The sequence below is a fragment of the Meleagris gallopavo genome, chromosome Z, assembly GCF_905368555.1.
Source record: "Meleagris gallopavo chromosome Z, MGAL_WU_HG_1.1, whole genome shotgun sequence".
In the NCBI taxonomy this organism is placed as follows: Eukaryota; Metazoa; Chordata; class Aves; order Galliformes; family Phasianidae; genus Meleagris; species Meleagris gallopavo.
Genome location: NC_139435.1, coordinates 7,053,719 through 7,078,481, shown reverse-complemented (window position 1 = coordinate 7,078,481; position 24,763 = coordinate 7,053,719). Strand labels below are relative to the sequence as shown.

The window sequence follows — 24,763 nt, the reverse complement described above, 5'->3', positions numbered from 1 at the left end:
CACTGTGCAACTGTGGTCATTAATTATATAATGACCACATTTTATATATGTTATATATTTTTAATAGATAAATAGGGTCATTAATTGATATAAATTTCTCCTTGCAAGGAGGTATTACCCATGCATTACAATGGTGATGGAGGTGGTCACCTGAAACTATAAGGTAAACTGGTGCAAACTCAGTGAGGCTTAGTGGAACAAGAAGTTGGTTTACACTGAAAAACCCACCTCCACTGCATTCCACTCCACCAAGACTGAAACCTGTCTCCTTTCTGCTGGATGACACTTGGCAGGCACTATTCTCTATGCGTACCACACAGACCTTTAGGGTGGAAGTCAAGCAAACTTTGTCTGATTTCACTTGCCAGGGAATATCTGAGGCAAAGACATCAATGTCCGATCAGATGCCTTACAGTTATGAATTTGTGTTGATTTTGATTGAGGGTCATATTTGAAAGCTATTGCTTTGATATAAACACATTTTTATCCTTTAAAATTTCATCTTGATCTTTGCATAACCAATCTGGAAAATAAATACTGAATCGATTCACGTTGGTTGTGTTTTTAAAAGGGGTAGCAGTCTGCCCATTACTATGATCTCTCTGTCTTCTTTACAAGAATGTTATCAGTTCAGATCACACTTCTGAGCTGGGCTAGGAAGGAGTGGATTAAAGGATAACAAGCAGAAGCATTCAGAGCGATTTAAAGTTGATCCAGAGACCACTTAAATAAAACAGATGGTCCTGTTCTTTAAATGAGGTTAGAACAAAAAACCAACCAACCAACAAAAAAAAAAAAGAAAAAAAAAAAAAGAAAAAAGAAGGACAGACAGAGGAAGAATGAACCCCACCTCATAATAAGCAGAGCAGTAGGGATAGGGAGACCATGTGCTCATTGCAGGAAGATGGAGTACCCTACAGAAGATGGGGGACTTCCCTAATGTGTATGGAGCACTTTATACCACGTAAATGGCTCTGATCTCCCAGAAAGGTCAGCAATTGTGAGTTATTTTAGCTTCCTCCCAGCTCCTAATCTCATCCAGCTCAAACAAATGTTAAGAGTGGTGAGCCTCCCAGAGACCACCATAGCATCAAGATTTGGCCAACACTGGACTACAGCATCATCCAGCTCTTGCTTTCCCCCAGCCACCTCCGCAGCTGCTGATTTATTTCCAAACTTCCCTTGGACCCATAAAGAGACATTATGGTGCTAATTAGCTTCCTTTGTCTAAGGTGAGGTTGTGCGGCTCATGAGCAGTTATCACTCTCATCCCATTTGGAAGCAATGAATTCTGTGATTCAGAAGGAAGACAGAGTGAGGAAGGCTGGGGGAGATGGCTATTGAAGCCCATCATGTCCCACAGGTCTCTTCACTGTCCTGCCAGATGCCTGTGTGGCTACAGCGATGTGACTGGAGAAGAAAAGCAGCTCTGATGAGTGTTCCAGCCCCAAAAGGCTCTCGTCAGTGCCAGTATGATTCATACCCCCTGTCAGGCAGCAGGACTGCCTGGATTTCTATTCTGGGACCCAGAAACCTGTGATTTATTAGCTCATTTATGGTATAAGGGGGGAGGAGGGAATGCAGTCCTATGATTTTATTTTATATAGAAATTATTAAGGGAAATTATGTTAACTGGGACACTGCTGGCCCGAAGGATATGAAATCAGCTATCTTGGTGGCAGCAGTGGGGTAGGACAGTCCATGAACCTTAGTCTCTCTGTGGCCAGAACCTGCTGCCTTGAGGCAAATCAGCCTGAGATACCAAGAATCATTGGATTCTGGTAGAAGGAATGACTGCAATTTAACATCCAGGTATAGGGTGTCTTGTTTCATCCCAACAAACAACACATGGCTTTATAAACAGTATTTAGGTAGCTTATTAGTAAAAACAATTCATTACTGGAAGGAGGGCCAGGCCCGCTGATGCTGAGTTATGAACGGACTCCTAATGCATTATTAATTTTTAATAATAGGAATGGGTGTATTGTCTCTGGCCCTAAGTTAAGGAAGCCAGTCTGAGAAAACAATTGCTTGGAGTGCATTTTCTTTTACAGAGCAGAAGATCAACAGAAAACAAAACAAAACAAAAACCAAACAGTCTGAATTGGCATCTTCACTCTCTTCCATCAGTTCCTCCATCATTATCAGTGTAAAATCAAACTTCAGCTTTCTCTATTAATTTGAGAAAGAAATGGACTTATGCTGGTTATAGCCCACTCAGACATTATGACCCTAGGTAAGTAACTTTAATGCACATTCAGCAAAAAAATGTATGGAGCACTTTACATGCTAGACTCATCAACTTTCTCCAAGAGTTATCTATTTCTATTATGCACTTGTCTACAGTTCTGTTTGTGTTACCTAGATACTTTGAAGACACCACTGGGAAGTGAGGTGGTGAACTGATACCTTCAAGTTTGGTCATCTTAACTGTATGTTTTCAGGGTTTAAGTAGATTTTAAAACTTACATCCATGAGTTATTACTTCTCTACTAGGATTAGGAACAAGAATTGCTGTGATTTTTGCTACAAACTGGGTAAAAATAAAGGTCAATTGTGTGCAATACTTGTTCATTCCCATTGTATTGCCTCTTGTTGCTTCTTTTGCTTCTCTTGTGTGTCTCAGCCCTCAGGGGACCTTACAAATGACCTAACTGCAGCCATTTTTGGTGTCTATTCTAAATCATTTATAGAAGGGAGACAGATGTCCCCCTGAGGGATCAGTCTCTATCCATTAACTGTAAGAGAAGAGTGTATGATAAGATTAGAGATGATCCCAAAGTTTATATTTTAACCGATACTCTGATTTGATCATGCCAACCCTAGCCTTAGTTGGTAAGCTACTAAGTGTGGAGAGAATTCCATTACAGCTTTTTATGGTGCCTAACACAGTGCAATTCTTTGCAAGGCCAATGATAACTACATTTCCATCAGCAGCAGTTGCTATGAATCACCATGGAGTTTGGATGAAATAGAAATCAACTAGAGTTTTCAGGAAGGTGAAGATCTTACTCCTTTTGAGGTGTGATATGCAAACACAACACTGTAGTTGTGCCCACTCAGCTCCTAGATTCCCTTAAGTGACTAATTTTATTGACTTCCTGAAGGTGTATCCTGTTGGAGGCGGAAAGTGCTACAAGGTTTAGGTGGAGTCTCCCAAATGGTGGAAAAGACAAACCCTCCTTCCAAGTACTAAAGGCTGCCACGAGCCTAGAGGGAGAAGTGGATTGTGCAGCTGAATGTGCATGTATTTGCGAAGAAGGGAGGAGAGACAAGGAAAGTTTCTCCTATGAAAGAAATGATCCAATTTGAAGCAAGTCCCTCATGGGAAGAGCTGTGACAGAGGCTGCTCTGTTCCTGTTAATTTTCACAGTGCAGCTGTCAGCGGGTCTGTAAATAGTACTCCGCGAAGCCAACACTTCCTATCCACACATCAACCATTCAATTAACAGAAGAACAGAAGAAGGAAATAAAGTGCACCACCGCCTTCTATCACAGCTTTGATGTTTCCCAGCAATTTATGAAAGTGTACACAAATCTAATTACAAGCCCCACTGCTTCCCATTTACATGGAGCTCCTCAAGTTCAGAGCTGTTTATATCAAAATAATTGTTAAAAATACCTCAGCTGATCTGCAGCATTGTGGCCCCCCACTCACCGGAGCCGCCACGCTGCTCCTCCCAGGGAGATTCTGCCGACTCAGCGCTTTAGTGCCAGCATGCATGCATAATAAAAGCTGCTTCTCTGCCACTCTGCAAGCAAGGCACCTGGGCTACAACTTCATCATGCCCACGAAGGCCTATTTTCCTTCTTTCCTCCACCTGCTCAGTGCTCTTTCTGGAGAATCTTACGGCTTGCTCCTCCATCCCTAATTCACCGAAATATTCCTTGCTGTGTTGACGGGGTGAAAACAGCTGCTCAACCAGTTTCCATAATGGCGCTGTATCTGAAGTTAACTTCATAGCGCTCTGCAAAACCTGAACTGCACTCTAGGAACGCACAGCAATAACAATAGCAGTTGTCAATATGAGCCAAGGTTGGTTTCTTTGGCTGGGGGCCTGAGCATACAAAGTCAGGAAGATGGCAACTGATGCCCCATTTGCCATGAGTCTGAAAGAGGGCCACTACACGAGGACAATTGCACTTGTTTCTTGGGGCAATTCTTGTTTATTTTATATTTAAATCACTCTCACTCGGTGAACTAAATAGGTTAAAAAAAATAAAATTTATCAATCTTAATCTGTTATAATATGAAAGGGTAGACTGTACACTGTGTAAGACAATTAGAGCATCTCTTAATCTGACTATTAATTGTGCTTATTGGAATTTTTAGAGCCATGGCTGGACTTCTGAGGACTGTGGTGGGCACGGGATGAAAGTCAACCTTGTTGATGGTGTAGTGTCATTAGTATTTTGTTGATTAATTAAAAAAAATAATAATAAATACAATAATTAGAGATCCAATTAGTCTGTAGCCTAACAAAACTTAGCCAGAATTGCATGGTTATATACAGATGACTACTGAGCAGAGATTTGAAGTTGTTTTTCTTATTTCTGTTGATTTTTGAACTGCACAGAAAAAATAGAAATGGATGTCCCCAAGTTAGCAAAGTTTTGGGTTGCAATACTTTTTTGTTTTGTTTTTAAAAGTTCAACCAATTTGAATCTTTCTCTGTGAGGCAGATATCTGTTCAGTGCTTATATCCAAGTCTCACATTTTTCTTTCTTTTCACAAAACCAAAGATTCCATCCAAAACATAATTTCATGGAAGATTTTCAGCCAGGCGTACATAGACTTGGGGTGGTATTGCCTGGATACAGAAGAAATACTGTGGTTTCATGAACCTGATGCAGAGGCTTCTATAGCAAAACAAAACAGGATCTAGCTTGTGTAATGGTGGAAACCACTTTACAGTGTTTTGGAGACCTTAACAGTCTCAAAATTCATGAATAAGAGAGATACAGAATGAATAAAGTACTGAGAGTTGGATCATTAGGGAAGTTCAGAAGGCACCTAAAGAATTAGGTATCAGAGGAATCAGAGGAGGGGATATCTGGTTTCTGAGTTCCATATTGCTTTAGAATCATAGAATCATAGGCTCGTTTGAGTTGGAATGGACCCTTGAAGGTCATCTAGTCCAACTCCCTTGCAGTGAACCAGGACACCTACAGCTTGATCAGGTGCTCAGAGTCCAGTCCAGCCTGACTCCAAATGACTCCAGGGATGAGCCATCAACCACCTCTCTGGGCAATGTGTTCTGGTGCCTAACTGCTCTTACTGTAACAAACTTCTTCCTCATATACAGTCTAAATCCTCCCTCTTACAGTTTGAAACCATTTCCCTTGTCCTGTCACAACAGACCCTGCTAAAGAGTCTGTCTCTTTCTCCCTTACAGCTCCCTTTTAGACATTGAAAGGCCACTGTCAGGTCTCCCTTTAACTGGTCAGAAAACACCTAGAATAGGGTTCAGTTCCCTTTGCATTAGACATGAAAGACATGTGAACAGCATCAATGTCTGACTTGTAGATGTCTGATCTGGGATAGAGCTACCAAAGCTTTTAGCTCTGGCAAGATTACTGTGGGAGTGCCAGTGGACTAGAAGGACTTCAGAAAGCAAGGGTGCATCACAGAGAGCAAAGGCAATTGCAGCCTTCCAGATATCTGCATGAAGCAAGTGTTTTTGCTTTTGTTTTAAAGCAGTGAAGGTCCTTTTTCATTCTCAACTGCACTTCAGGTTACTAACCACTATTTTGGATCTGAGAGACCATGGGAATCTGACACCTAGCATTAGCTGAAAAGCACACTTCTATGTGGGTATTGGTTTGACAGGTTTCCAAATCTATTTCTCTAAAATATAATACCACCAGAGGTATCTATTTCTATTGATTGTAATAGAAACTTAGATGACAAGCAATTAGATGACAAGCTCATACTTCCTAAACTGTTAGATGTCTAAAGTTAGGTGAGACAAGTCTCACCTGAGGTATTCAGTCTAATGCCACTATGGAGATATTCATTTTAATTATTTAGAGGGATTTCTGTTTTAATTAATAAAAGGGAAGGGCATGCTCAAAAGGTAATTTATCCTGTCCTAGCACAGATAGGTAAGGGGAAGAAAGCATGAGGCTCTAGAAATATCTCTCCTTTTTAGGAAGACATTTATAGTAGATTAAAATTTTTTAGACTGTTAAAGCTAAATCAAGTGAAACACAATCTTAATTCCTATTTGTCATATTTGTCTCAATGCAAAACAAACAAACAAACAACAAAACAAACAAACAAAACAAACCACACACACACAAAAAGAAAAAATCAGCTAGCAGTACTGCTTTACCCTTCCAGGAATTAATTCATAACAACAAGAATTTCTGAGGCACCATGGTATGAAATCATCAAAGATAAGGAAAAGTAGTATGGTATTTAGCCTTGCATACTAGCATAAACACTGTTGAAATTTTGGTATGAGTGATAGTGCATGGAGAAGGGTTTATTCTGCGTGGGTGGACAAACAAGGCCACATCTTTGATGAGTTGTGCAACATTTGGCTGTTGCCTGGATGTGAAGACAAGGAGAGAAAGCGAAAACTGGGCTGAAGATGATGCCTAGGTAGGAGCATGACTGACAGGTAGGATGATAATGTTGTCCACAGCGATTGAAAATGGAGGTGAAGGAGAGAGGAGACAGAGTTTGGGAGGAAAAGTTTAAGAGTGACTGCTTTATACATTGTGAGCTTGATTTGACAGCTAGGCATTCATCCATTAGGAGATGCTGGAAAGACAGGCTAAGATTTCAGTTTGGACAGGAGTCGGTTCTTTGGTAGAGAAGTTAGATCTGCAAACTGTCACGTCAGAAATGGTCGCTGAATTCATGTTGGTGAACAAGGCTGCTTAGGACAAGAATCAGATGAAGAAGTGAAGAGAATCAAGGGAAGAGATCTGCTTATACCCTGTTTATATAGGAAGAGATATGGGAAAGGACAGAGTAACTACAGCTGAAGGTAAAGGGCAAATTATATTAAAAATACATGCAGAAGTACATGAAAATGATGATCTCTCACAAGGGAGGACATGAAGGTCAAGTGTAACAGTATTCTAAAGCTGATGAGTTTATAAGCAATATAATTTAAAAAGACCCAAAAATAAAGCACTCTTGGCAGGTAGATACAGGAGGAACTTTGGGCCTGCTCAGAAGTAAGGGATTTTGGGAAAGTTATTTCTCAAAGCAATTGCTTTGTGCTCAAATTTGAAAGTTGTATACCTGCTTGTTGGGCCCTTAGGAGAAAACAGAGCCTTGCATGGAGAAGTGGGCTTGTGACGGATGACAGTCAGGCACCTGTCCAAGGAAAGGTTAATAAAAAGAAAAAAAAGAAAAAAACTTTCATAAAAGAAAGTTGCCTTTTGAAACTATTAGGCAACATATGTTGTGTGAACAGGAAGTCACAGTAGAGCAATAATCCTGACAGCTGTGGAGAAACAGGAGTCTGCCGCAGGAATGAACGGCTCGAGACCTGACAAGAATGATGATGGATGCCCCATTGGTAGTACACGAGGACAAGGCAAGAGACGTTTAAATTGGCTGAACCACAGGAACAACTTTGAATTGGCATCGCAGTCAGACAAATGAGGCCAGTCCTAATGGCGAGAGAAATGGGAGGGGGAACTGGAGGAAGATGGCAGCAATGCAGCCCTCCTTTCCAAGGACGAGGCCTACATCGCCATCTCACCACGAGGTGGCTGCATTTCTCTGTGAACACCCAAGCCCTGAATGAAGCTGTATGCAAACCCCGAAGCACCATGAAAATGAGAATGAGAGCAGTGATCACTTGCAGAATTTGGCCCATATCTTTCCATGTGTCCAAACTGTTTTGAGGCCCTCTGTGAATAGCACTGTGTGCTCAATGTCTTGATGAAGTGTCAAGTCACTCAACAGGTCCTCACTAGTCTGTTGAGCCATGATAGCTGTCTGTGTACCTGCTAATAGCTCATGGGAAATGTGAGGAAGTGTCATATAATTTAGCTCAAAACAAAGAGGTCAAAGCATAATTTTCTCCTTGCATTTTCTGTGAACTGATAGCATGTGCATGGAGTACTGCTGAGGTTCAGCCGATTCATGGAAACTTGTCATTCAAATTTATGAGTCTGGAATGTGTTTAGTTAGAGTTAAAGTGCAGTGCTTTTTAGAGAGCTAGATTTGATTATTTAAGAACCACGTGTTAGGTTATTCTAAAGAAGTATTTGATTAAATAAGTCAACAAGAATAATGGTCCCATGAAAAACTGACAAAAAGTCCATATTCTTCACTATTTCTTTTGCACATCCTCAGTTGACTAAAGCAGCATGGAAAAAAAACAAGAATATTTTGGGTATAGTAGATCTAGATAAAATCTTCAGCTCTCCTTGGATTTTTTTCTGCTTTCTTCTCTGTCTTGCTCTCATCAATGTCACCCAAATTTCTAAGGAGACTGGAACTGACATTTTATTACACCGTCTAGTGATACTGAAGACTCTGGAACTGCCATTACTGATGTCATCTACAGACACCATCACTTTGGATGATAGTTTTTAAGACATTAGAATACTTCATTGACCTATTCCAAGGAAAGATATTCATATTTCACAATGCGGTTATCAGTGTTAAGCCCTGCATGTCATTCTATTCTAGCAAGTATCCAAGTCTTGATTGTAAGAATTCAAAAAGTGGATACCCCATCTTCTAATACCTTCATTAGTAAATCTGTACCATTTTCTAATCTGATTTATCTAAGCATGGGTTCTAAAAAATAAGATTTGATGATTTGCTATTTCTTATCAGAAATCCCTTCCCATGTGAAGAACTTTCCATTTCCATTTCTACACAGATCTAGAGACAAGCTGCCCATCTGCCAGGCCTATTTTGATATTATTAGGATAAACACATGAATTGAGATTAGAGGTCCTTACTAAAACAAAGACTTTGCTATCTTAAATAATAAGAATCCCTGTATCCTTTACAAGTTGTCAGCATGCTTCCTAGCTCTCCATTATTTACACCGTGAATAATTAGTAACAAAAATAATAAGCTATTAAAATAAACCCAAACATACTGGACTAGATTGTCTTTCTGTACTGATAATGGAATGACTTACATTCCTTCAGGTCTGCATCGTGGTGTACTAGAATCATTCTGCACAGAAAATACATTTGCATTTTAATTTCCACTTCCTGAGCTATCAGTTTGGAAACCTCATATTACAAAACATTAGCCCAAGCAGAGTGATCCCTCAAACATTTCCTGGGAGCTTCAGTAGTTTGACAGACGGCCAAACTTTCAAATGTCTTTCAAATGCTGGATGTAGGGAAGACCACATTTATGCTGAGGTAGACTCTTATGCAGTAGCACAGAAGTGTACATCTCTGTGATGTGTCTCTAGCATCTACTGACATTAAGTGAACATGCTGCTTTCTGCTCAATTCTGGCAAAAAGTTTTTCATCCTTCACATAGAGGCAGGGACTCTTTGTGGAAGGAAAACAAAGAAGCCCTTAGAAGCTTAGAAGCCCAAAGAAGCCCAAATTTGTGCTTTATTTATCTCCCTGCAACTTAGGTAAGTGGCTCATGGTGAATTTGACTCAATATTTTTGGCATCTCTAAACGACATCTTTTTTTCCAGTGCATCAAAACTGCTGGTGACAGAACATATCACTCCTCGGGGTTCTGTGCTTTAATGAAATGACAGCGTCATCCTGGTGTTTCCTTTGATGAGTTAAATACACCCAAAGCTCCACATGCCATCTTCCTATAGTATGAGTAGCAGATCATACATAAATCATTCCTCCTACCATATCAGGCCATAGGACCAGTTCTTGCTTTTCGTGTTGCAGGGCTACTCACCGGCATTGTCTGGCTGCCATGCAAGGCATTGATAGCTGCTTGGGCCTCTGCATGCGAAGAGTATTTCACAAATGCACACCCTAGAAAAAGAAAAAGAAGAACATAAGAAAGGTTGCATGGGTATAAATGACATAACATTTAAATATTTTATTCCTGTCCTCAGAACTGGTGATAGAGAAGGTAGTGCAGAAAGCATAACAAGCAAACTGGTTATTCCTTCCCAAAGTCCAGCCATACGCAGTTCAAGGACTTCTTGAGGCAAAGCTAGATCAAGAAGTTCCATGCTGCTTGCATATAATTTGGGTGGACACAAGCTTAGAGAGAACCTTCTGAAACCACTTATTTTTGACCTTTATAGCTTCCCATGTTAGCGTTGCACAATTTTATAAATTACTGTGTGAAAATGACTTTCCTTCTATTTGTATTAAACATACTGCAGAATGCTCCTCTCTCTGGTGTTCTGGAAAACAGTGAAGAATTGAACAAAAGTAAGCAGAAAGCTTTTCATTCCTGTTACAAGTCACCACAGGCCAGTTGTAGGGAAGGCATTCAGCTTGTTTCAAATACACAAGGTATCTGTCTTATATAATTGCTTGGTAGAAGTCCATTACAGAGGCTACCCAGAGCTTGTTCTGGCTCTAAACAGCTTTGATCTGACAAAGCATGACATACCTTCTGATAAACAAATGGAAATGGAATAGATATGCATGTGATGACTGCCATCTTTACAACACCGAAACCTGAATTTTACAGTGAATATTATATCATAAGCTACTTTACCATGGCTTTCCTATACACATCAGAGAAATGTGGGCAGTGCTCCTCTGGCCTACACAGCCATGTGAAGAATCTCACACTCTCTGAACTCTTACAAAAGATTCCAGGGCAGAAAGGTGCATTTATGAATATATGCTAGAGTGCAGAAATGATCAACACTTCAAAGGGTCACATGCATCACAAGAGTGGTGGAAAGTATTGCTAACACTCTTAGCTACAAGCAAATTGACTCAGAGGGAGGAAGAGTAATTTCCATATGCTAAGGAGGATTTTGGAACAGATTGGAAGAGATCTGAGAAGTTCTGGCTTCCATCCCCTTTCATTACTATTAAAGACTCTTGAGCTTTTAATCAATTTGCAAAGCCCTAGTTGTTTCCCTGAAGGAGTGCAGAACACTCATGAGGGATGCCAGCCCTGACAACAGGACAGCTGTCCTTCATTTCCTTTGTAGAACCTTTAGAAGGTCAACAAACCATCACGGATCCATGCAGTGCATGGTGGGAACTGCAGCACTACAATACCTCACTTACAAAAGTAGAAGAATGAGCCCCGAAGGTGTCTATAATCATCACTACAGGCTGGCAGAAGTGGAATCAAAGAAAGCAATGATAGACCCCTTCTAAAAAGAACACATACGTATGCTGTCAGCTACTGGTTGGGATCCCTTCACTTTGCATTCCCTCACACCCCTGTGCTCAGAGTGTATTTCAAGAAAAGCCTAATGATTCTTGCTAATAGTAGGATCTAATTTACAAGGAACTGAGAGGAGACAATCACAGGAAAATGAGATAGATAAACTTCAGCTAGAAACAATGGAGATCAATTATGACATAATCGCAGCCCAGCATTCCCAGGCTCCTGAGATTCTGTGCCTTCCTCTTCATTAATCAGAGATAATCCAAAATTAGGGTGTTTAATTATTTGCATAGATTCTTTTGTACTTTATGCCTCTAAAAATAAGATGCTGATTAGCAAATATACAAAGGCTTTCCAGATTCAGTTACCCACTGCATTTAGAGGTGGATTTTTAGCTACAGTGATGCTGTCATGTTGAGGGCTTCACTTTCTTCAGGTGAAATTCGCCTCTGTACTGAAGAACCTGACAGATGAGTGGAGCTGGATAAAGGTGGGAACGAAGGGAACAGGAGGTATCTGTCTTATTTAATACCTTATATGCTAACGAGAGTCCTCCATTGCTTTTTCCTACTGTAGGAAGCTACTTAGGTTTTGAGCCAGAAGGACAAATGAAAACTCAGTTTTCACCTATATTTAATGTCAAAGAAACATTTTGTTCCCTCTGTGCGTTCAATGGGATGGCTTTTGTACACAATATGAAACGTGTACACAATCATCTTTCTGCCCTTTGCCACCAGGATTGTGCCCAGGATCTCATGAGCTGAGAATACTGAGAACATGAGTCACAGCACTCCTCAAAACAATGGTGTCCTTGTGACAGGAGCAGTTCTGGAGTTAGAAGGGATTTTGACATGCAGAGAGATATATAACCAGGCTGAGCAGGGAGACACATGTGCACAGATGATGTGTTGGGGTGTTTTTTGTTTTTTTTTTTTTGTTCGTTTTTGTTTGTTTCTTTTTCTTTCCTTATTTCAAGATTATAGAGCTGGAAGGGCTGCTCTGACTGTCTTGTCAGCTCTTCTCCGAGAGCAGAGGAGACTGCAGAGTCAGGGCCTAAGGTTATCATTGGAGAAGGTGTTAGACTCCACTTGGAGCACTTCTGGTGTAATGGGAAGTCTTTGCTTTCTGAGATACTAAAATAGACAACTGATGAATTTGAAAATAAAAATGAAACAAATTATATGAGAAAACAACAAGGAGGGTATCCAGAGAGTGGCAACACAGACCCTATGGGTCCTGCTGGATTGCATGGACTGGATCTAATCTCACTGTGGCTTTCATACCTCTCACCTGTGGAATCCCGTGGTCCTGTATGCACACTGGTGAGCTTTACTCAGATTGACGTAGGGAAGCTCATTCCTTTCCCACCTCCCCCAGCACAGACATTCTGCACTTCCTTCAGCAGAAAAATGCCCTAGTCCCCATTCTTCTGACAACTGCTTTCATGCTTCAGCAGCAACTGTGTCTGTCTGGCCCTGGGTGACTGATGCAGATGTCCACAGGCCTCATAGAGAGCATGCCTTACGGCTCCAGACATCTACACATGGATTCAGGCAAGGCTGAAAGGGCTTTCTGCCTGTTACTGAGCTGTGGTGGCATTCTCTGGGAAGCTGAAATTCAAAGTAATGATTGCATTGAGGTATCTGGAGGGCTAGGAAGTTCACCACAGGGATATGTGGTGAAGATTCATTTAATTGCTTGGACCAGAGCAATCTGGTTGTTATCTGACACTTAGTTGATCTACCTAAAACTCAGTTTGGGTGGAATTTACACCTTATAGGTCTTGCCCAAAATAAATACCTCACAAGTGATATGTGTCACACTGGTTTCTAGCAGATGGAAGACATTACAGTCTGGGAATAACTCTGTGGGAGTTGTGGCTCGCCTGACTGTCTCCTAAAATAAGGGCACTACCCTTAAGTTTTGTACAGGATTGAATGCTCTTTGTGTGTATGTATCTGTGCGTGTGTGTAAATTAGGAGCTTCACATTCTCAGTAAATAGCACCAGCAAATGGAAGCTGGAGCCTCTGTCAAGGCTCAGTATTGATCCTGAACAGCTCAGTGAAATCAAGCCTGAGACTGCAGCCTGCTAGCACTAATAATTAAACTGGTTAGCAATATGGAGCTGCCACTCAGATTCAGACTTATAATGAAATTGTTTAAGAAAAAAAGAGAAAGAAAGAGCAAGAATGAATACAAGTCTGTGGTTTGGATTTCCTTTGAAACCTTTTTCTTACAGAACTCACACATTATTGCCTTTATTATTACTCTGTTTAACTCCTTTGTCATTAGATTTTGTTCTGTACAAATCCAGGTAGAGGTGGATTTTTTTTTTTTTGGCTTTCACCCAATTCGCTGATTTCTTCAGTGACAGAAGCACTGAAATATCTACCACTGAGCAATGGTTGGAGCTCTTCTTGGGGAATCAAGCCTTTGGGTCTCATGAAGTTAAAGTAGCAATAAAATTTAGGAAAGATGTCCACAGTTTATTTTAAGCCATTTATATAAGGAAGATTGGGCTTTGCTGACTTACATCAAAATATTGCCCTATAATGCCAGCGTGAAATCATTTTGGGCCACCAGTGACTTTATAGAACAGCAATATCTTTCTTCAGTGTATCACTGTGATTTGGATTTCTTGCCTTCCTGTTGCAAAAATATGCTGGTTGATTTTGTCACATGTCAAAATATCTAGTGAGATATGAACTGCATCAGCAAGAGTGGTCTCTTCCCTGGTGCTGCATGTTCCAGCACAGTTTTTGATGTATTATAAGCAGATCAATATTTGATGAACACATTATACTGTCAATAGAAGAGGGCTTCCTATTCAAGTTGAAGTAACTTCGTCTAGAAAGCGTCAGGGAAAAAAAAAAATGACCCTCAGATTCAACAGAGAAGTTTCATTTTCCCATATGGACTCTAGAAAAGATTCTTTGTACTGCCCAGGAACAGGAGATCCTAAAAGGTGGCAAAAGAGGGTAAGCTTTGCAATTAACCATTGAGTATTAGTATAGTATACTATAACATAGTATTAGTAACATAGTATTTCAAACAGTAACTGCCTTCTGACTGTGTTGTTTACATCACATCCCGTACCCTTGCAATTTTGATTGCTGGTTGATGTATATCTGTGCAAAGACCAACTAAAGAAAGGGAAGACCTAGGACTGGTGCATGAGGAATAAGCAAAGACAGTGGTGGAAAAAAGAATGAGCCTGTTCAATGGGAAAGAAACTCCCAGCCTTCCTGGGGCTGATGGGAAGAGCCTGTCTTAAGCACTTGTAAAGGTACTGTTTCAAGAGGGAAGGCTCTGCCCTCTGAGGAAACAGGAATAGGCAACACTGTACACATGGGAAGACAGCTTGTTGTGGAGGGGGATATCCTTAAATGCAATTGGCTCTTTATTCTCACACACAAGCAGACAGAAAACAGTAAAGAAATGGCCTCCCTTGGCAAATATGAACCTTTCTAAGATACACTGTCCTTGTAGCCATCTAGTGAAATTGTTGTGCCAGAGTATTATATATACACTAAGACCTAGTCTATCTTGAAGATAAGAACACAGTGTGCTACAAGCCATCATCTTACCTTTGCTGTTTCCATCGGGTCCCCGAAGGATTGTGCACTCCTCGATGTTGCCAAATGCCTCGAATAGCCTGCGCACATCATCTTCTGACTGCTGCTTATTAAGCATGCCCACAAAGAGTTTTCTGTCTTCTGGAACAAAATAAAGAGATGCTTACCATATTTCAGAAGTGATTTGAAAGCCAAGATAGTTCAGTATCACATGCAAAAGAAACAGTGAATTCATTGAGGAAACATATTTCAGAAGCTGTAAGTCATTTCAGGTGCTTGGCTCTAAACACCTTAATAACATCTAACTCTCAGGGAGTACTTGAAAATAATTTGACAATTTCAATGAAAGAAAAAAAAAATCTCCCAAGCCCAGAAACATCTAAAATGTTTTAACTGCTTCTTGAGACCTAGGCACCAAAGTCTTCCAGATTAGCTTTGTCTGATCAATTTTTGCAGTAAGTGAAATGACAACATTACTCAGACTGCCATCCAAGAGAAACGTGGATAAAGATAGCATACAGAAATAAAGTCCAATTGAAAAATAACATAAGTTAGTAGCCTTCACAATACTAAATATGTGGCAGGAAAAAAAAAGTTTAACATAAGCTGTTCTAAATGAGGATAGAACAGAAGCCATGGTCTGTAAATCAAGATTTGTCATCCATACCCACTCACAGGCATATACATTCAAGTTTGGATTATTTTTTAAGTTCACTTAAAATAAGCCCAAAGTTTTTGAAACATATATTGTTTCTTAAAACATGAAGTTAATTTATATAAATGCTAATATCTGAAGTAGCTTAAGAAAAGGGCTATTTCATGTCAAAGCAGGATGTGGTCTAGTGGCAGATATTGTATCTTGAACAAAGAAGACTATTTATACTTGGACTTATACCAAGAATGGAGAGCTGCAGTCCACAACATAACACATTGAGAAAATGCCTGTGGAAACAGACCAGACCACTGAGTATTGAACTGAGTACAGTCAATGAATACACAGATGATATAGTATATTCAAGAGCTTGGCTTATGTAATTATTGTACTAGAGCAGAAAAAGACACTCACCCTATCCTGGGCTCACGTAGGAAACTCCGGTGGAGTGGATCTCCAGAAGAGATCCTTCCCTACTGGCAGTCAGCTCTTAAATGGGTCTAGGAGAAGTGGAGCCAGGCTCCACCCCTTCCTGCAGCACAGGTGAATTGTCTTCACCTGTGCTCCCATGGCTGACTCATTGCTCACCTCAGGTAATTAATCAGAAGTTCAATCCGTGATTCAGCAGCCTGATACAAGTTGGTAGAAAGATCTCAGGGATCACTGGGTGATGCATCTGAGTCAGGTTTGTATTCAGAGACCAGTACCATTGCACCACGTAAGGAATGTAAGAAAAAGAAATGTAGGCAGTTTATGCCATGTATGTAAACAGGCCCTTTGCAACTGATTCATGAACATCTCATTTATCATTCATTAAACGGTATGTAAATGAGTGATTCAAATTTTTTTTTCTTCCCCAGAACACTTTACGGAGCAGATGTAACCAATTTGAATAAATATATGTAAATAAATAAATAAACAAATAAATGCATTCGTTTATTTATTTTAAAATGCATATATTAACCTAAGGCTGAACAAAACATTGGTTTGCAACAACTCTTTTCTGGCTGAGTAATTGAGTGATTTATGTCACTTTTGTTCACCAAGAAATCATTGGTGTAGGCAATCTGTTCTGCTTCAACCAGTGTTTGATCAAAATTCCCCTCTCCAAGATGCACCTGCAAATTGGCAAATTACTCTACAGCCTTGGGCGAGGATAATTTTTCATTCAGTTGATATCTACTGAGGATCTTAGGAGTTTTCAGTCCTGCAGTGGAGTTATCCATGTGAACCAAAAGTGTGCTACCCACAGAAAATGAGGAGATAAGTTGCTTTCAATAAGGCTACAGAAGTGGTAGGTAGGAAAAATAGGTTAAGGAGGATATGTGTGTGTTCCTGATAGAAGATAAAAAATAGGGCTAACATTTCAATAGACACATTAAAAACAAGAAATATGCTTTATGTTGGATTTAATTAGCTAAAGGGAGCTCAGTGTCTGCTGGCAGCACAAAGTTGAGGCCTTAATGATGCACAAAACCCTTATCAAAACTGTGTAGTCTATACTCACCTCAAGAGAAGATGCTTTGGACAACCAAAAGATTCATTTTCTGGATGGATATATCCAGGAGAGAAAATGGTATTGGTGATTAGGCTCAGTGAATGGATTGTGAACTACAGGAACTACATCTGGGGAACTTGTGATTATACAAGATTTCTTCCCCAAAAACATACTTGTCAGATATTTTTTTCCTGAGAATTTTTGGAAATGATTTGAGTAATTTCGATCCAGTAATGTCAAAGAATGAACTAAAAAGTCCAAAGGTCCCTACAAGTCACAGTCCTTGTGGGCCTGAGCGACCACTTTGGCTTTCCTGGCCCTGTGATGGACCAATGACTTTTCTCAGTCAAGTAACCAAGCAGTGGAGAAACAGGTGTGAATTTTGCTTTAGATACATCTCCCCTACTTGACCTAACTACTGTTTTCATTTACTACCTTGCAGGTCCCAGTAGAAACCACTTTGCTTGGTGATTAAACTGATGTGCAAAAGAGAGATTATAACACCTTAGAAAGGCAATAACTAAAGCTGAATGTGTGCTCTGGGGCTGTCTGTAGACTGGGTAAAGACAATGCCCAGGAAAAAGCCTGGCTCCAAAGATTGTCCAGATAACTGGGGAAAGTGCACCTGCAAAGTGAAAACAGCTGTCCTGGAAATGGGAGACATTTTAGGGAGGGAGCAAAGTTTTGGGAGAAAACTGGGAACTCTACTGGCAAAACGCTTTGCCTAGGAAGTCTGTGTCTAGTAAATACTTCTGTCTCAGAGGAAGTGTCTGCTATACTGTACTTTACACAGTTTCCCCTGTTTGAAATAAGCTGCATCAGCAAAAGCTCTTCTATAGCTGTGTAACTATATTTTCACCAGGCTTTTTGCTAATATAAATGTATCATTAAAAAAAAATCACATCCTTCCTCTGTCAGCAGAACTCTCTAGAGTACAACTGGCCTGAAACTGCCTTGTCTGGCTTAGTTTATGCAAAGCTTAAACCAGGTATGTTAGGAAACATTTAATTTTATGTTTTATTTTGTTTTATTTTAGCCCTGTTCTCCATATCTCTGCTGGACACTGAGAGGAGTGATGCCTGTCCACACAGCCAGCTGGCAGAAGATGTGGTGCTTTTGGGAGTTGCACACAAGTGACCATCAGACCACCAGTAATAGGCTTTGCTGAGGGTGAAGACTACCTTCCCCAGGCACTGTTGGTCTAGCTGCTCCAGAGGAGGTGACTAAAGGGGTCTCTCAAGGCCAATCAGCGCTCAGCACCATTTGGGCATCACCCTCAGCCCAGTCTCCAAATCATCACCCTCTCTCCCTCCTGAAAAACTGTACCTTGGTTTGTCAGTGGAATCATCTGTCACATCTGCCATCTCAGAAATATACATAATCACACACTTGGATGATAAAAAATGAGTCAGTTTAACTTTTTTTTTTTTTTTTTTTTTTTTTTTTTTTTTTTTTTTTTGTGGTCAGGCTCTTCTAACAAAGTGCTGCATTTACCTTTCACATCCCAGCTCAGCAGTGCATTTTAACAATGTCCCTTGCACATCTCAAGTGGGAAGAGAGAGAAGGGGCCAGCAGCTGGGACCATTCAGCACATTTCCGATCTTGGCTAATGAATTTATCCCCTAGTGGGCTTGTGTGAACCTCTCATACCCTGAGTGCCCCCATGTACTGCTCTGCTGAGGCCCAGAACAAAAGCCAACGTGCTGTGCACTGTGGCAACTACTTCTGTTTTGTAAATGTGTCTGAGCAGGGTCATGAGGCTGCTGGTGTGAAATGAGGTGAGGATGTGCAGGAGTCAGCAGGACTTGTCTGAGCACATGCACACGCTGCAGATGCTCCCCACCAAACTTTTCCAGTGTCCTTGCTCAGACTGTGCTCAGACCATATTCAGACCAGTTTATGTACTACAGAAAACAGAGGTTTACACTGTAGAGAAGCCTGAAGCAGTTACCTAATCAAGCTGCCTCCAAGCTCTATAGGATGCAGGCCCACTCTTTAACCTCAATGAATCCCAGACTTCTTCCTTTTTCAGCAAGGAACGTCCCAAACCCATGTAATATCAGAATCCTAAATTTTTCAAGTTAGTGAAGAAATATCACTGGCCTCATAGGAGGGACAGATAGAAGCAGTCTGAGCAGTCACTCTGCCCTGCAGTGCAGATGTTCAGTGGGATGTCCATGTAAGCCTCTTCTCCCCACTTTTTTATTTCACTATTGTTAACTCCATTATTGGCCTTTCCCCATAACCTGCACCCATCATGTCTGGTTGACCCATGGAAATAAACAGGGATGGTTACTCCTTTGTGCTATGGTTCTCTGAAAGGCCAAAATTTTTGCTGATTTGCCTCAAGACCCTAACAGTGAGTGGCCTGAGACACTTCTATAATGTCTGAAATTAAGTTGATCCTTTTTGTTATCTATAAAGCACACTGACCAATGAAGCCAGCATTCCCTGTTCCTCCCAGGAAGAGAGATAGAGAAAGGCTTCAGCAATCATGGAATTTCAGAGGTGACATCTTGATAACGCTTCCAGTGCTCCCACAAAATGAGGCCCCTCTCTTTCTAGACTCGAGACTTGCTTGAGTTGGGAAAAACAGGCTGCAAGATACAGTGGTGAAGAAATGTAACTTGTAAGAGAAATATACAGTGTCTATAAATCTCCCCAGATGTATTTATACAAAGTCTCAACACCTTCCCCAGTGCAAATAGGGGTTAAATTATTCCCTGTTCTATTTGTATTTAAATGTTATGTTTTTATGATAAGCGTAAGGCAGAGGTGTCAGACAGGCCTGGGCGAAGGAGACAGCATGCGCGAAAGGTGAAATAATAGAGCATTGCAAACCAAGTGCCAAGAGGAGATGGGAAGGGGGGACATGGGAGTGAGAGGGAGAAGGGGGAGGACAATCACTAATTAAAGAGACAGAAGGGACAATGAGATGCAGGATGTTTGACCCTCTGCAGAGCAAAAGGACAAGAACAAGAATCACAGCAATTGTGAAGGGGCTGGGGGAAAATTAGGGTCATTCACAGAGAGACATGACACAGGTTTGTGTTTATCCAGATAGCTCTTGCTAATGTATGTGTGTGCGTGGGGGTGCATTTAGATAAGAGCGTATAAATACACTTGTGTTCTCCTATTCCTCATGCAAAACAAAGAGGTTGAATCCTTGTATCAGAAAAGCATCAGCCAGCTTTACCATCAAGAACATTACATCCAAGGCCTTGGAAATAAAGAGAGACACACCTACCACCTTCATGGCCCAGACTAATCAGGAGGGCGAACCAGAAGATCACTATGGTCCCTTCTAACCATCAAACCTCTTATTCTGAAATCTATGAGCATCCCTATTTTATCATGAGTTCATTGCCAGGGCATCACAGACAGATAGTGTGTGTATCTCCATGCAAGAGCAAAACCTGCATTTGCCTACTTCTATAGGGGATTGTGTGTCTGCAAGGAGCATGGGATTCACCGGAGCAGTTCTTTAATTTTAGCCAATGCTTTTGGCTTTATAAGCATCAGGATCAGGTTGCTGTATGGCTTCATTTCAGAAAGCAGATGCTAATTAATTCTATTATTTGCATAGCTAATAATTATTTGTCTGTACTGCCATTTCCCTCCTCACCAAACGTTGCTTGTGCACACAGAGAGGGACCAGTTGCGGATCCTCAGTTCAAACACTGGGAAGGCCCTTTTAGGCTTATTTCCTTGGCACTATGAATGAACAAGTGAACTACCCAGAGATGTTTGCCCTGCATGTGTGAGTAATAAGAAAAAGCTGGTGAGTAGAACTGAGTGTCACATCTTCCAGAGAGGAAACAAAGGGCAACACAATCTTCCTTGACTACTTTCATGATCAGTCCTTCGCCAGAGAGGAGAGAGTCAATGGCACTGAATGTCCATCAAGGAGATGTGGACAGATGATCACACAGTAGAGGCAAAAATGTGCCACAGCCAAGGAGGAGGTACAGACAGGAGCCATTTCAGACAATTATGGACTTCAGGCCAAGGAAGGAGCTACAGATTAGAGAGGTGAGCTGCATGCCCCTGAATCTATGGAAGTTTGGATTGAGGTCCAGCTCTGAACTTAACTCTGCAGGCTCAAACCAGCGTTCAATCAGAATGTCTTGTTGCTCCCCTCAACCCACACTAATCAGGCGGATCAATAGGCTAAAAGCAGGGCATTTCCTGGGGCCTGGGCTGCACACTCCTACTGCCATTTTCGCAGCAGTCCTACAGCTCTGTGATGATGATTACAGCCCTTTCCACAGGGGAAGCAATTACAAATTCTGTTGTAGCTAATTGTAAATTAGCTAATTATCTTCTCCGTGGTACCTTGCTGGAAAATACATGAACCTTGTAAAATGGAGGTGTTTCAAAAATTAGGACAGGAATAAAAAACAACAACGAAAAACCCAACCTACTCTGGAAATAACAAAACCCTACTGCTACCTAACCCTGAACAATAGCAACCGAATCCTCATTCCTCTTGCATGGGCTCCTATTTCCCCCCTTTTTCACTCCCTTCCCCAAATCCAATAACACCCACAAGGGGCTAATTCTGCTGCCGGCTTTAAAATGTTTGCTGAGTTCACCTGTTCCTCGCAGCTGGGTGTTTTGGGGCATCCCTAATCACATCTTAGCAGGAGTGATTTCTTTGTGCTGATCTCTTCCCCTCCTCCCTCCCTGGTTTGGTTTTACTTAACAGATTCTTTATATCCCATTTGTTAGCAGATATGATTGCACAGCTGCCGGTCTCCGACTGCTGGAGACAGAGGCTTTGAGACACCCGTGCTAGAGAGAATAACAGCTAATCTGAACAGCTGTGTGATGGGGACAAGCGCAAATGAATATAAGCCCAGGTGTGGGAACATAATTCTCCTGCATAAAGAAGGAAGCTTCATCCCACAGGTGCATTACTCTCTACTGTTGCATCTGAAGTTTGAAGAGTTTCTATTGTTTAATTGCACAGCTCTACTCTGGGCCTTGACTTGGATGTGGATCCTGCACACAGAATGAAAGAACAGCTGTATGAGAGATGGCAGGTCTGACTCAAGTGCTGCCTCTTGCCATGGCCTAGGAAAAAGGATAAGAACAGGATAAACAATTTTGATAAACCCCCAAAATATTCTCCCAGACTCCAGTGTTCTGCAGTTTAGGTACTTCTGGAGCTTCAAGCTGTGTTTTTGAATACAACAGCTCTCATACTGTTTTTCTTAGATATAATTGTTCAGTGGGATTTGAACCCAAGAGGACTATGAGCATCCATGGCATTCTGCAGCAAGATGTTCTGCAACTTAATCATGCACTGTGTTATGAACTGCTTCCTTCTGTTTACTTTGAACATGCCACAGAGTGGTTTCCAGTGACAGGCCTTTGTTCTTGTTTTGAGTGCAAATCACTCCTGTCTCAGTTACGGAAGAGTAGGCTCATGAGAATCTGTAAGAACTTGGGCAAAGTTCCCATCTGTACATTTCAGACTGGAATCTGGGACTCATCTCAAGCTCTGCTACGGATATTATGGAAGGCAAAATCACTTTTCCCATTGTTTGATTTGTTATTCCTCATACTAGCAAGATGGATAACCATGTAGCTACCGTTACAAAACATTTATAATACAACTCTTGCAAGGACAGCAGCATCAGTGGAAATATAGCATATGTAACTACCCAATGAAAGGGCAGCCTCAGTTTCCCCGTCTGTAAAAAGAATAGACTACTGTTTATATTGGGCATTAAAGTTCTTGTTTGACATGAGCCAAAATGTAAGCAGTTCTAGCACTAACAATGAATGGCACCTGACAGATTGGAGGTAGATTTATGGCTGAACCCTCTGATGGTGTCTATCAGAGTAAAGAGGCTTAAAATTTCTCCAATTGCACGTTCATGCAAGAGAAAGGGGTAAATAGGCTTGGTACTGAAAGGAAATTCCTGCTTTTGAAAATAACAGTGAACACAGATCTTGAATTGGTCTTCTGGGAAGAAATTTTTAAGCCCTGCAGTGGCAAGATCCCTGAATGCATTGTCACAGTGATGATCTGGGTGCATCTGTCCAAGAGAACACAGATGATGACTGCTGTCTTATGGCCCCATAAGTAACTGGAAAGAAAATAAACACCACCAACAAGTGAGCCCAAATTCTAAGGTTATGTTTTCAAATTAAATGTGTTGGGGCCAATTTTCTATTTTGAAGGGTCTTAATTGGATTCCCCAAGTAGGGAGACCTACTTGACACTGCTGAAAGAGATTCTTGGTCTTGGTCATGGATTACCAGTGCTAATCCATGTCCAGAAATTGTTTAGGAGAGCAGGGATATAAAAGAGTGACTAAAATGCTGATCTGGGACAAAAAAAAATTGAAGGAGATGGAGAAGAAAGTTCATATTGGAAGGCTGATCATTGCCTGGGCTTTGTTGGCCTGTGCTCCTGTGATAGTACTCACTGTCTACTTGTAGAGAAGTTACAGCCAAGAGTACACCTACAGTCTTGTCTAGACAGCTCATATGAAAGCTCAGTCAGGCTTCCTCCATGTAGATACAGAATAAGTTATGGACAAAACCTGGGCAACAGGCCAAGCAAACCCTGCTATGAAGACATACTCTAAACAACTCTAACAGCAGAATCTCCTTGTACAACTGAGAATATTATAACCCCAAGACAGATATCAGCAGTTCTGACTTGCTGAACAGCACCATCATAACTGTCCATTGCTAAGAGATGCTATTCCCTGTGCAGATCTCAAATGACAGGTTTTATGATGTTAGATATTGAGCTGGGAAAACAACTCACAACGACCCGCTTTATTAGTAGCCCTTGCTTAGGAAATCTTATGGCGAGTGCAAGTCTAAGACTTGGTGTCGTGCAAAGCACAAAGACTCTGCTTGATTTGTGTCTGGCAGATCATAATTCTTCCAAGTTTATTCATCATCTGAAACACTCAGCTGGAATATTTCAGAGAATGATTCATGAGGCAGTGTTTTTTGGGAAAAGACTCAAGACTCAAAACCTGATCTTTCTAAATTCAATGTATAGCCAAGAACCCAGTTTCTCTTCTCCATCCCCAAACCAGAAGAATAACTGAATTCAAATCAGCCTTTCAATCACGGAGGAAAAAAAAAATTGCATATATTTCCCTTGATATTGGCAGCTCGTGCTTACAGCTGACATTTCCCAGGAACACCTCTGGCCATGAGCTGGTGCACTGGAATATTCATGGGAGAAAAGCACCTAAGGAGACCTGGCATGGAAGTGTGGAGGCATGCAGCTGTGCTGTAACTAAGCTTTGCAGGATTTTCCATGACTATCTGGGCTCCCAGCTCCTGAAAATCTATGTTTATGCACCATAAAACTTGATGGATTTCTTGGAGAAGAATGAGGTGAAGGAGAAGCCTGTTGTAATATCAAGTGACACCTGAAACAAACACTGAATTACATCATGCTTTTACACTCATCTTTCAGAGACAGCTTAGATTTGAATACAACTCCTGCAGCCTTTGGTTCTGAAGAATTTAACACATCTTAATTCCTATGTGTAACATCCCCTTTTCACTCTGTGGCAACACTGGGCTGAGGCTGAGCCTGAAGGGCCATTTGGTTTTCACACTCATTCAGAGCAAAGCTTAGAAGCTTCATGACAAACTCTGTAGGGTCAGTGGTGTCAAAGCTGGTATGTCAAGAAAATAAGTTTCAGTTCCTAAACTCATCCCACTGGTGACCTGTAAGGGCTTTGAAACCCCTTCCAGAAGCCCACAAGGCTA

At 41.1% G+C, this 24,763-nt stretch overlaps 1 protein-coding gene across 9 annotated transcripts in view; it reads right to left on the bottom strand.

The window, feature by feature from the left end:
- Positions 1-24,763, bottom strand: part of CELF4 (CUGBP Elav-like family member 4) — a 707,521-nt gene that overhangs the window by 90,619 nt on the left and 592,139 nt on the right. For 7 of the 9 annotated variants that reach the window (XM_085213501.1, XM_085213504.1, XM_085213503.1 and 4 more), the window contains 2 exons: positions 14,871-14,999; positions 9,870-9,949 (listed from right to left, as the gene is read on the bottom strand). In XM_085213501.1, the coding sequence (XP_085069627.1) occupies positions 9,870-9,949; positions 14,871-14,999 (209 nt within the window). The remainder of the gene's footprint in view (positions 1-9,869; positions 9,950-14,870; positions 15,000-24,763) is intronic. The other 2 variants (XM_085213502.1, XM_085213507.1) reach the window with 1 other exon arrangement.